Source organism: Dasypus novemcinctus, chromosome 8, assembly GCF_030445035.2.
Source record: "Dasypus novemcinctus isolate mDasNov1 chromosome 8, mDasNov1.1.hap2, whole genome shotgun sequence".
In the NCBI taxonomy this organism is placed as follows: Eukaryota; Metazoa; Chordata; class Mammalia; order Cingulata; family Dasypodidae; genus Dasypus; species Dasypus novemcinctus.
In genome coordinates, this window is record NC_080680.1 from 46191663 (window position 1) to 46204496 (window position 12834).

Consider the following 12834-nt stretch of genomic DNA (forward strand, 5'->3'; position numbering starts at 1 on the left):
CTTGAGCCTCCACAGCTTACAGCACCAACTACATGCTTGGCTCCTACTGCATAACAAGCAAAGGAGAAATGATAGGAAGCCCTAAACTAAAGAGAAAAACTGCACCCAGGAAAAATACTCTAGTAAGCCAGATGTGAAGACACCAACAAAAAATTATAATCCACCCCCAAGAAACAGGAAACTATGGCCCAGTTAAAGGAAAAAGATAAGCCCCCAGATGGCATAAAGGAGTTGAGACAACTAATTATAGATGTTCAAACAAATCTCCTTATTAAATTCAATGAGATGGCTAAAGAGATTAAGGATATTAAGAAGATGTTGGATGAGCACAAAGAAGAATTTGAAAGCATACACAGAAAAATATCAGATCTTATGGGAATGAAAGGTGCATTCAATGAAATTTTAAAAAAACTAGAATCATATAATAGCAGATTTGAGGAGGTAGAAGAAAGGATTGGTGAGCTTGAAGAAATGGCCTCTGAAAGTGAATATACAAAAGAAGAGATGAAGAAAAGAATGGAAAAAATTGAACAAGATGTCAGGGAACTAAATGACAGCAAAAGGCATGCAAACATATGTGTCATGGGTGTCCCAAAAGGAGAAGAGACAGGAAAAGGGGCAGAAGGAATATTTGAAGAAATAATGGTAGAAAATTGTCCAAGAAGCACAACATACTCCCATCCAAAAAAAATCCAAATAGACCAACTCCACGACACATACTCACCAGAATGTCAAAGGCCAAAGACAAAGAGAGAATTCTGAGAAAAGCAATGCATAACATATAAGGGATATCCAATAAGATTAAGTGCTGATTTTCTCACCAGAAACCATGGAGGCAAGAAGACAGTGGTCTGATATATTTAGGATAATACAAGAGAAAAACTTCCAGCCAAGAATCTTATATCCAGCAAGACTGTCTTTCAAAAATAAGGGCAAAATTAGAATATTCACAGATAAACAGAAACTGGGAGAATTTCTAAACAAGAGACCAGAATTTCAGGAAATACTAAAGGATGTGCTAGAACCTGAAAAGAAAAGACAGGAGAGAAGGGCCTGGAAGAGAGTCTAGAAATGAAGATTATATCAATGAAAGTAACTAAAAGTGTCAAAAAGTGGTGAAAATAAGACAGATAAAACTCAAATAGTCAGGAATAAATTTAACCAATGATGTAAAGCACTTGTATTCAGAAAACTGTAACTCAATGTTAAAACAAATTAAAAAATGTAGGCGAAATAAAAGTGTCCAAGAGCACCCTGTGCACAGCCGACAAGGCATAGCTTATCAGTTGCCGACACGCTATCTCTAGGGCAACCACACAGCTAAACAAAATGGCCGCTGCCCACGAGGTCAGACAGAATGGCAACCAAGCCCTGTCCAGCTACACCACATCTTCTTCCTCCTCTCCGAGCCCCTCTCCCTTTGTTTAATCCCCACCAATCAAGCAGTATGGCGTGAAAAAACTCAGCCTACGTGATCAACCTAACCGTCCCCCATAGCTTACCCCTCTCCTTGTTTGGGCATATATTCGCCCCTGCCAATCAAATACCGCCTAGCCCCCCTTCCCTATTGCCTTAAACTATAAATTGCTGTTCCTATGTAATAAAGTTAGACTTGGTCCAGAACCCTGTCTCCGGAGTGTGCATAGTCTCCATATCCGTCCTCACTCCCCCGGGGCCAACTAGTTCGAGCCCACCAGCCTGAGGGATGCCTCAGTCTGGTGAAAAATGGTAGCAGTGTCAAATTGAGACAAAAAAAGCCTTAAATAACTGGAAGAACATTCCATGCTCATGGATTGGAAGACTAAATATCACTCAGATGTCAATTCTACTCAAATTGATATACAGATTTAATGCAATCCCGATAAAAATTCCACCAGCATTAAAGAAAAAATTGAAAACACAATCATTAAATTTATTTGGAAGGGTAAGGAGTCCTGAATAGCCAGAAATATCAGAAAAAGAAAAAGTGAACCCTCATCTCTGTACTTTAAATCATAATACCTACCTATATTGGTAAAAACAACATGGTACCAGCCTAAAGACAGACAAAATAAACCAATGGAACCAAATTTATCGTTCAGAAACAGACCCTCACAGGTATGGTCAAGTGAGCTTTGACTAGCCTGTCAAAGTCACACAACTCAGGCAGAACAATCCATTCAACAAAAGGTGCTGAAAGAATTGGACATCTAGAGCTGAAAGAAGGAAAGAGGACCCTATCAAACACCTTTTCCAAAAATTAACTCAAAATGGGAATGTGAAGAAGCATGGGAAAAATACAGCTGGAGTGACCTATGGACGTGGTTAGTAGTAATGATATAATATAACATTCTTGCATCTATAAAAGATGTACTGTGCTAATACTGAGGCAGTATGGAGATTCAAAGTGGGCTCTGCTGGCCAAATTCACTGAAGAAAAACCCTGGGACGCCCCCTTCCCTTGAAACAGCTGACAGGAAGGAAGATGTCTTCTCCCCTCTCAGTCAGTGGCAGTGAGCCAGGGATATTACCCCAGCTGCCTTCGCACCATCCTGGTCTGCTGACCCCCAAAGTGGGTTCCTTGGACAACTTTTGGCTCTTTCTCCATGGTTTTTGTGAAAGAATTGAGCTCTGCCTATTTGTGTGATGCCATCTTCCCACAATTCTGGTCATGTTCCCAATATTTTAAAATAAGTGTGTGTGAATGGACAGAATGCTATACACCAAAATAATTAGTCATGCTCATCTCTAGATGGTAGGAATTACTGTTAAGTTTTATTTTTATTTTGTTCTTTTTGCTTATCTGTATTTTCTAATTTTCTAAAATGAAGGTGATACTTTTCTTATAACAAAAAAAATATTTTAGAAATTAACACTTAAAGACTTTTAAGTGTTAACAAGAATATTACAAGCTTAAAGTGGCAGAATGGAAGAAAAAGAAAGACCTAAAAAATAGCCATGCATACAGATCAGAGAGATTAGTAAAAACAGAAAGAGAATAAGAAGAAACTAAAATGCAGTTGATGCTTTCTTAAAATTAATAGTGTCCTGTTATATAAGTTATTACACCCAGAGGACTGATGGTTTTACACAGATTTTCTCATTTGGTACCCCTTAATCCATAGCCCTTATTTTCAAGTTCTTTTCCAGGACTTCAGGCATGATTTGAGATAACAAGGATTTTATTTCAATTATTAATTTTACTCTACCTTGTTTCAAAAGTATTTTCATTCATTACATTCACTCATTCATCCTCCATCTTGTTCTCGAAAGGATTTTAAATGGCTATAAAATTATGTATAATAAGGTAAAAGAAATACAGAAAGAAATTAGGGTTGAACAAGACTAAAATAGCAGTAATCCACATGGATGGGCTAAGGCCCTTCACAGTTACCAAAGATGGACCACAGATTCACCCCTGAGCTTCAGCATCAGCAAAACAAAGACAGAAACATGATTGTTCATAAGATCAACAGTAGAAGTCATGGAACAAGAACAACAAAAGAGGTGACCAACCTACTTAGGTCAAGCTAGTCCGGGTCACCCTGCTCCATCCACCACACTGAGTACATGCCAAATATACTGATTCTAATATGATCATCAGGCTGAACAAATAGTTTGAATATAGAAAGTCAAACCTAGCAAAAAGTCTCCAGATTTCTATGTGCAATTTCATGTAATCTTGGTAAACTAAGTTTGAGCTGAAATCCTTTAAATTTGTGAGTAAAATTCTTATTGTTCCTATCACTGGCTTCTCAATTATACTTACATGAAATCTGTTTCTATGCAGAAACAAACGTTCTCTGATGGCTGTCCTTGTAGAAAACTCTATTTTGGGAGCAATGCCCTAAAAAATAAAATAAAAACAACATAAAAAGAAGCAAGTAAAACTACTGGAAACAGTTTCTTTACCCTCTAAAGTCATACAAGAACCTAACTGCTCTTTTGGTGGTTGGCATAATCTACATGTATTGTCTAAAATACGTACCTATTAAGAAGAGTTCGCAGTTATGTACTGTGTACCACATATCATGCCTTGCCCTACATGCTTTGCACACATTAACTCATCCAATCCTCACAACCTCATGAAATCAGTCTTAATAGTATATTATATTTTTGTAGATGAGTAAATTAAGACACAGAGAGTTTAAGTAACTTGCCCAGCCAGTAATGACACAGCTGACATGTTTTTAACCCATGACTTGGCAGACATGATACAAAGGCTAGAAATGTGCTTGTGAAGTGGGGTTTGCTCTCTTTAATACCTGTCATTGCTCTGAGAAGGAATTCCCCAGACAGCTGCTGCTGTCCAGCCTGGGCCCAGGATGAACACACGTGGAGCAGCCCTGAGCCCAACCCACAGCAGGGAGCTAAGCCCAGGTATGACCCTGGCAGTTTGAGGCAGAGCTGCCCAGCTAAGCTCAGCCTTGATCAGCAGATTCCCAGTCAGTCCACAGTCAGTCCCATAAGTCACTGAATATGGGAATGGTTTATTGTGCAGCAATAAGTGCTCAGACTTTCCTCTGCCTCCTGGTTCCTATTTTTCCACTCTGCCTCGGCAATGCTCAATATAGTGGGTGACAATGAACCCTCACCTCCACCAAGAATGAGGAAAGGGCCTGGTAGATTAAGAAGACTATCACTGACAATCTCCTGCTACAGTCATCTAACATTTGACTGATATAAAATATAAAGTAATATATTCTAAGAGCTCCTGTCATTGCTTCCCTTTACACTGATTTTGATTTCTATTTGAGCCCAGGGGATTGCCCTATATATGGTCTCTGGTCAAAGCCCACTTTCAGAATGTTCTACTTACTACACTCATTGCTTTCTGTTAGAGAACCCCAATCAACCCTATCCCAAATGCTTCAGCAGTGGACACCTGTAGTCTTTGCATGGCTCCTACCCAAACCACTCTCCCACCAAACAGAACCTTACTGTAAATGGCCAGGGGCTGGCACGGGACCCATGCTAATTTAATTGAATACCTCCTAGAACAGAACAATTGAGAAGAGTGACATGAGGACTGAAAACAAGAAAATCCAAAAAATTACACACAGCAAGAGAACTCAGAATAGTAGTTGATCAGAAAATTAATACATACACAAAAATCAATAATTTAATATACAAACAAACAAGCAGAAGATACAGTGGAAAAAAAAGACCTTATTTCCAATAGCAACAAAAAATAAAATACACAAGACTAAATATAACAAGAAGTGCTTAAGAGTTATATGAAGAAAGCTTTAAACTGCTCCTAAGGGATAAAAAGGAAAACCTGAACAAATGGAAATGCATACCATGTTTTTGGTTAAGAACCGTCAACATCATAGAGGTCAGTTCTCCTTAGGTTAATGTTTAAATTTAATGCAATAACAATGGGATCGTTTGATAAGGAGAGGGAGAGGGGTTTAGACAAGCTGATAAAAAAGTTCAAAGGGGAAAACAAAAAAACTAAAAGAGCAGGAAAGTTTTGAAAAAGAAGAAATTGGGGAGAGGGAGATGGCCACCCCCACCACATATAAAGCTTTTTATAAAGCTCAATACTTAAAACAGTATGGTTCTAGCACAAGAATTAGTGGAATAGAACAGAGATTAAGTCATTTGTTCCAATATACATGGAGATTTAGTATATGATCAATACATTTTATTTATTTTTTAAGATTTATTTATTTATTTCTCTCCCCGTTCCCCCGCCCGCCCCATTGTCTGTTCTCTGTGTTTACTTGCTGCGTCGTCGTCTTTGTCTGCTTCTGTTGTTTTCAGCGGCACAGGAATCTGTGTTTCTTTTTATTGACCTTGTTGTGTCAGGTCTCCGTGTGTGCGGCACCATTCTTGGGCAGACTGCACTTTCTTTCGCGCTGGGAGGCTGTTCTTACAGGGTGCACTCCTTGCATGTGGGGCTTCCCTACGCGGGGACACCCCTGTGTGGCATGGCACTCCTTGTGTGCATCAGCACTGCACACAAGCCAGCTGCACACGGGTCAAGGAGGCCCGGGGTTTGAACCGTGGACCTCCCATGTGGTAGGATGCCCTAACCACTGGGCCAGTTTCGCTTCCCAATACATTTTAAATTAGTAGGAAAAGATGAGTAATTCAGTACTTGGTGATGGGACAACAAAATAGCTATCTGAAAACAACAGGGTTGACTCTATGCCTTTTACTTAGCACCAAAATAAATTGAAAATGGATTGAAGTTTTAAACATTAAAAAATAAAAAGGGAAGTGGATTTGGCTCAATGGATAGAGTGTCCACCTTCCACATGGGAAGTCCAGGGTTCAAACCCAGGGTCTACTGACCCATGTGATGAGCTGGCCTACGCGCAGTGCTGATGTGCGTAAGGGGTGCCATGCCACACAGGGGTGTCCCCCTTGTAGGGGAGCCCCATGAGCAAGGAGCGCACCCTATAAGGAGAGCTGCCCAGCACAAAAAAGTGCAGCCTACCCAGGAGTGACATCACACACACAGAGAGTTGACTCAGCAAGATGATGCAACAAAAAGAGACACAGATCCCCGGTGCCACTGACAAGAATATAAGCAGACACAAAAGAACACACAGTGAATGGACAGAGAGAGCAGACAACTGGGGGTGGGAAGGGAGGGCAGGGAAGGGGAAAGAAATAAATAAAAAATAAATCTTCAAAAATTTTTTTTAAAAGATCATACAAGTACTAGAAAAAAATCCCGAAACATTTTTATAACCTTCAAGTCAAGAAATATGATATAAAACAGTCATAGAAAATGTGGATCAATACAAAAACATGAAAATTTAAAAATCTGCATAGCCCAAAACTCCACAAAGTCAAAAAGTAAATGACAAAGTGGGGAAAATATCTGCAACTCCTAAAACAAAAGCTAACTTCCTCACTACATAAAAACCTTCTTCAAAGTGATTAGAAAAGACAAACACCCAATGAACATTAGCAAAAATATTTCACTAGTAAAGGGAATATAAGTAAGTCTTAAATATATGCCTCTCACTCAAAATTAGAAATGCAAATCAATTCCAATTTTCACTGATTCCATATAAATTAAAACTGTGCAATTCTTACTACTCCAATGGCAAGCATTAAAATGTTTTATAGTACATTATATCAAAGGGAATGGGAGGCACTTGCATATTCTAGCAGAGAGTAAAATGGTATTTTTTCTCTGGAGAATAATCTAACACATTTTGAAAGGTATATACCCTTGGCCCCAGAAATTTTCACTTTTAGGAATTTATTCTACAGATGAACATATACTAAATGACAAATTTAGTAAGTTCTTAAGTGCAGCATTATTCCTATTTTTTAAAATGAAGATAAAGTAAAAACCCATAGAATAAGGATTAAATAAATTATGAGATCTCCACACAATGGAATACTGCACAGGTACTTACAAAAATGAGCAGTTCTATGTGTTGACGGGGCAAAATCTCTAAGGTACATCAAGTGAAAAAGGCCAAGTACAGTACAGTGTGCATATATGTTGTACAAACCATCTATCAATCCTTCCTTCTTAGAAGCTTCCTTTATGCTGTCCTTGTGCCTAACCACTGTCTTTTCCTCTCCACCTCATGTTGGCAGCCCTCTCTTTCCTACTGGTTTTGTTGTTGGGACAACAAAAATGGACCCTCTTCCCCAGTGATCCCCCTATTGTGGGCACTTTCCTTGGCTCATTCCTTGGCTCTCTATATACCCTCTCAACTATCATGGCTTCAGTTCTCTCTCTCAGACAGATGGCTACCAAGGCTCATTCTCCAGCCACATAGTTCCAACTCATAAGGATCTTTTACACATTGTCATCCATCCATTTAGTGTCATTAGGTTAAAGCCAGACTTGTCACCTCAGCGTGGTTTCCTTATGTTGTCATTGTTTCCACCAGTGACACTGTCATTCTTCAGTTACCCAGGTTCAAGTCTTCAGAGTTGCTTTCTACACCTTCTCCATCATCAACCAGATCCTGTCACCAAGTCCTATTGATTCTTCTGACACGTCATCTCATTTTTATCTATCCCAAATCCACTGTTTATATTGCCTCCTACCTTGATTAAAATCCTTATTTTTTGCCTTAACTATTACAAAAACTTCTACTGGTCATCTCAGCTCATTCTGGCTCTTAAAATCTGTCTTGCACATTGCTGGCAAATAATGAAGTACATCTTTTATCAAGTCAGTGATTTGCTAAAATAAAAATATTTGTTTCCTAATGCTCAAGTCCTACAATAAAAATACTAACATTCAGTGAGGGCTCATGACCCTAGACGCTAAGCTTATGTGCTAAAAAACACCATCCCATTTAATTCTCATAATCCTATGAAGTAGATACAATTATTCCATCATCCCATTTTACAGATAATAAAACTGAAAAATGGACAAAAACTGGAAACAACCCAAATGTACTCCAATTAAATGGACAAATAAACTGTGGTATACCTACTATAATGAATCTAATCAGCAATAAGAAGGAATGAACTATTGATACACATGATTACTTGGATGAATCTCAAAGGCATTGTGCTGAGTTAAAGAAGCCAGTCTCCGAAGGTCACATACTGCCTGATTCCATTTATAGGACATTCTCAAAGAGACAAAACAATAACAGATCAGTGGCTAGGGATGTGGGGGGGAAGTGCCTATAAAGATAGAGAATGAGGGAGATTTGGGCGGGCATCACCAAAATTCCTGAACATGGTGGTGGTTTAAAAATCTGAACATATGGGGAGCAGGTGTGGCTCAAGCTGTTGAGCACTTGCTTCCCAGATTTGGTTCCCAGTGCCTCCTAAAAATAAAAACATACAACAAGCAAGGAAACAAGAAAACCAAATCAGGGGAACCAATGCAGCTCAGTAGTAGAACACCAGCTTCCCATATACAAAGTCCTGGATTCAATCCCAGGCCAGGGTCCTCAGGAAAAAAAAAATGTGTACATATGTTAAAAACCTGTACACCAAAAATGTCCATCTTACTGTATGGTAATTTTTAAAATAAATTTTTCTAAAACTGAAGCTTGGACAGACATTAAGCAATTTTCCTAAGGTCACACAGCTTGTAAATGGCAAAACAGGGGCAGAAATGTGGATTGGATTGAGTTAACACATTCCATTTGACCCCAGCGACTCACCTGTTCCTCTCTGAGCATGAGCCCCCTGCTCTGTTCTCCCCCAGAGAAGATCCCTTAGCCAAGCTCTCCTTGCCCTAGGGGATGCCTTCCCTTTCTTCTCTTCCCATTCAAATCCTGTCTTTAAAGGCTGGCTTCATCCTAACTCCTCCAGACATGTCCATAGTGATTTCTCCCTCCAGTTTCTAATATTTCACATTCCTTTATATAGCTTATATAACTTATATTCCAGGTACCTCCAAAAAGGATCTTCATTCAGCTAAAGCCTTGAGAGAAAGGAAGCTGACGTGTGCTGCATGCTTTCTACATGTGCCAGGTACGGTAAGGGGCATGTGTGACCTAGTAGTTCAGTCTTCATACAGCCTGCAAAGTAGACAGTTTTACCCCTATTTTACACAAGAGAAGAGGCCCAGAGAGGTTAAATAAACATGTTGCCAAGGTCTCACAGCTGGCCATTGGTTGAGCCAGGATTTGAAATCCTGACTGCAAGGCCCACCTTCTTTCCACTACCCCAGAGCTATACCTCTCATCAGCTAATCAGTTGGCCATGTACTTGTCTGCACACTGTCTATACAAGTCCTCACAGGCAAAACCGACATCCTTAACTCCTATTTTGCCTCTAGAATGCACAGTACACCCCAAGAGTTCTAGGCTTAAACTGGTAACTCCAGAAAAGATTTCTGAGTTTAAAAGCACAAAGGGCCCAGTTGCTGCACAAAGTTAGATAAGCCAGGGGTGCATTTGGAAAAGAATGTACAAAGAAATCAGCAGCACAGTCTCATCTCCTGTTATTAAGACTGCCATATGAAGAAGAAAGAATGGGAAATGACATGATTCACCACGCTACTGGTAGAAATACAAGACCTTCACATGTGTGCCAAGCCCTGGGCCTGGGTGAGAGAGAAACATTTTTCTGGCTTCCAGAATACCCATGGCCCTGCAACCTGAGCCTGAACAAGTCATCTCTTGAGCCACAGCCTTGTACCATCTTATCACTGCCTAATAGACAGGCAGTATTAACTTTCAGTGACAACACAATAAACAATAGCTCACATTTATTGTGCACTTAACTATACAACAGGGATTACACTAAACTATATATATATATATAAAATCTCATTTAACCCTCACAATAACCTGGTAAAGGAAGAACAATTATCAGTCCCATTATACAGATAAGGAAACTGAGGCACACAGAAATTAAGTACCTTACCCAAGGTCACACTGTTATTGAGTGACAAAACTGGGACTGAATCAAGGCAGTCTAACTCCATGCTTAACCACCACACACACAGAAGCCAAATGGGTATTCAGACTCCTGATCCACTGCCTAGAGAGGAAGAAAGGGGTCTCCTGTCAGGAAGGAAACCACATCCTGAAACATATTCTTGGCCACCTCCACTCTTGGCAATGACCTACAAATAATAACAAGGAGCATGTCTTCTTTCTCACTGCAGTGCTAATTTTAACATAGCATAAAAATTCAGAGCTGAAATTTAGAGACTATCTTGCTCAATTCCCTTAACAATGGGATATTGGGTGGTATAACTCTGAGGTCATTAAAAAGAATTTAACACCAGGATTTTTCTAGAATCACTTTACTAAAGCTAAAAAATTAAATTATTGACTCAAAGTTAATCACTTTTAAAATTTCACTTTATATATTCATTCTTCACCTAACAAGAGAACAGATTATATCCCAGAAAGGGAAAATTATTGACCTAAGCAGGAAAAGGAAAAAGAAAAAAAAGCTGTTAAGGTATCAAAGTAAAATAAAACAAAATATGGAAATGCAATAAAAAGTCACATTTTAGAGGAGGAAAGTAAATCTAATTATTAACAAATTGATGAAGTAAGAGATAATAAACAAAATGATTTGCCTGACCTGTACACATAATTCATTCTCACTGCCTAAAATGATGATGAAGAGAAATAAATATGAGAGAATGAGCATTGTGCAGGGACAATAAATGCAGATCCTGAAGCCCGACAAGCCAGCAGGAGAATCCCTTCCCCATTGCTTGCCAGTTCTGTGACCCTGAGTCCCTTTCTTAAACTTGCTACTGAGGCAGGCTAGTGTAGGGAAAGGGAAGACAACTGGCAGAGAAACACGGCTGTGAAACATATGGCCATGAACTCACCTGGAACCTGCCTGAGGGAAAGACTCCCCCCCACCAAAAGGCTGCTGGAAGAATCCCACAAGAATCCCTCATTTAGAACAAGATTTCCTCCTGGATCAAAGAAAAGCCCTGGATATCCTCCAGGGGCTTTATCATTGGGCCCCCCAACCTCAAGGGAATTGATGGGCGGAGTATTCAATCAAAACAGCAAACAACTGGGACCCTTCTCTGAACATCGACAGGCGAGGAATAATTAATGGTTTAAAAAGCAGAGGCAAAATTGGCCCTTTTCTCCTTTTTTTACCTGGACCAGTCCTTAAGTGTATCTGGGACCCATAATCTGTTATTTTCTCCCACTTCTATTCTCTTCTCTCATTTCCTTAATAAACTACTAGCCTAATTAACAGGTGTAGCAGTTTGATATTATTGAATTCCAAAAATAGATACTGGATTATGTTTGTAATCTCATCTGTACCTGAGCATGAATATGATTAGGGCACTTTGGTAGGTGGGGACTCACAAATAAAAGGCATGGTGAAGAACAGAATTGAAGGTTTCTGATGTTGGAGTTTTGATGTTGGAGTTTGATGCTGAAGACTTTAGCTGGAGCCCTGGGAAGTCAGCTCACAGAGGAAAGAGAAGCCAGCCCGAGGAAGAAAAGAACCTTGAACCCAGAGAAAAGCAAGCCCCAGGAATGTAGGAACCCAGGAAGCCTGGACTCTCACAGACGTTGGCAGTCATCTTGCTCCAAATAGACTGGTGAGGGAAGTAACATGCTTTATGGCCTGGTATCTGTAAGCTCCTACCCCAAATAAATACCCTTTATGAAAACCAACCAATTTCTGGTATTTTGCATCAGCACTGCTTTGGCTGACTAATACAACAGGCATGTTCTTAAATTCTTTTATGTAACATAGCCAAGAACCTAGAAAAAATCCGGCAGCATTACTTGGCTTCCCCATGCATAAAATAGGAGAAAGAACAGGAGTCACCTCCCTGGGTGAGGGAGGACAGAAGGAGATCATCCATGCAAGGAGCTCAGCTCAGAGCCTGGCTCCTTAGAAAGCATTCCATGAATGTCAACTGTTACTAAAACTTTAGCAACTGGGGAAGCAGACAGCCCAATGGATAGGGTGTCCGTCTACCACATGGGAGGCCCGCACTTCAAACCCTGGGCCTCCTTGACCGGTGTGGAGCTGGCCCATGCACAGTGCTGATGCATGCAAGGAGTGTCCTCCGCATAGGGGAGCCCCATGCGCAAGGAGTACACCCCGTAAGGAGAGCCACCCAGCGTGAAAGAAAGTGCAGCCTGCCCAGGAATAGTGCCGCACACACGGAGAGCTGACACAACAAGATGACGCAACAAAAAGAGACACAGATTCCCGTGCCACTGACAACAACAGAAGTGGACAAAGAACACACAACAAATAGACACAGAGAACAGACAACTGGACGGGGGGAGAAGGGGAGAGAAATAAAATAAAATAAACCTTTAAAAAAAAACTTTAGCAACTGGTAATGTATGTAGAATTTTTATATTAGGTGGATTGTAAATGTGTGGAAATGGAAAGAGTTGATGATAACACATTGTAGTGAGTATAACTAACACAGCTGATTTATAATTGTGA

The 12834-nt window shown here is 40.0% G+C and overlaps 1 protein-coding gene across 7 annotated transcripts in view; it reads right to left on the bottom strand.

The window, feature by feature from the left end:
• Window positions 1-12834, bottom strand: part of SPATA6L (spermatogenesis associated 6 like) — an 82413-nt gene that overhangs the window by 32163 nt on the left and 37416 nt on the right. For all 7 annotated transcript variants that reach the window (XR_011649396.1, XM_058301798.1, XM_058301800.2 and 4 more), the window contains one exon: window positions 3749-3826. Coding sequence is in view for 6 of the 7 variants with exons in the window: in XM_058301798.1 (XP_058157781.1) it covers window positions 3749-3826 (78 nt within the window). In the remaining variant the exon portion in view is untranslated. The remainder of the gene's footprint in view (window positions 1-3748; window positions 3827-12834) is intronic.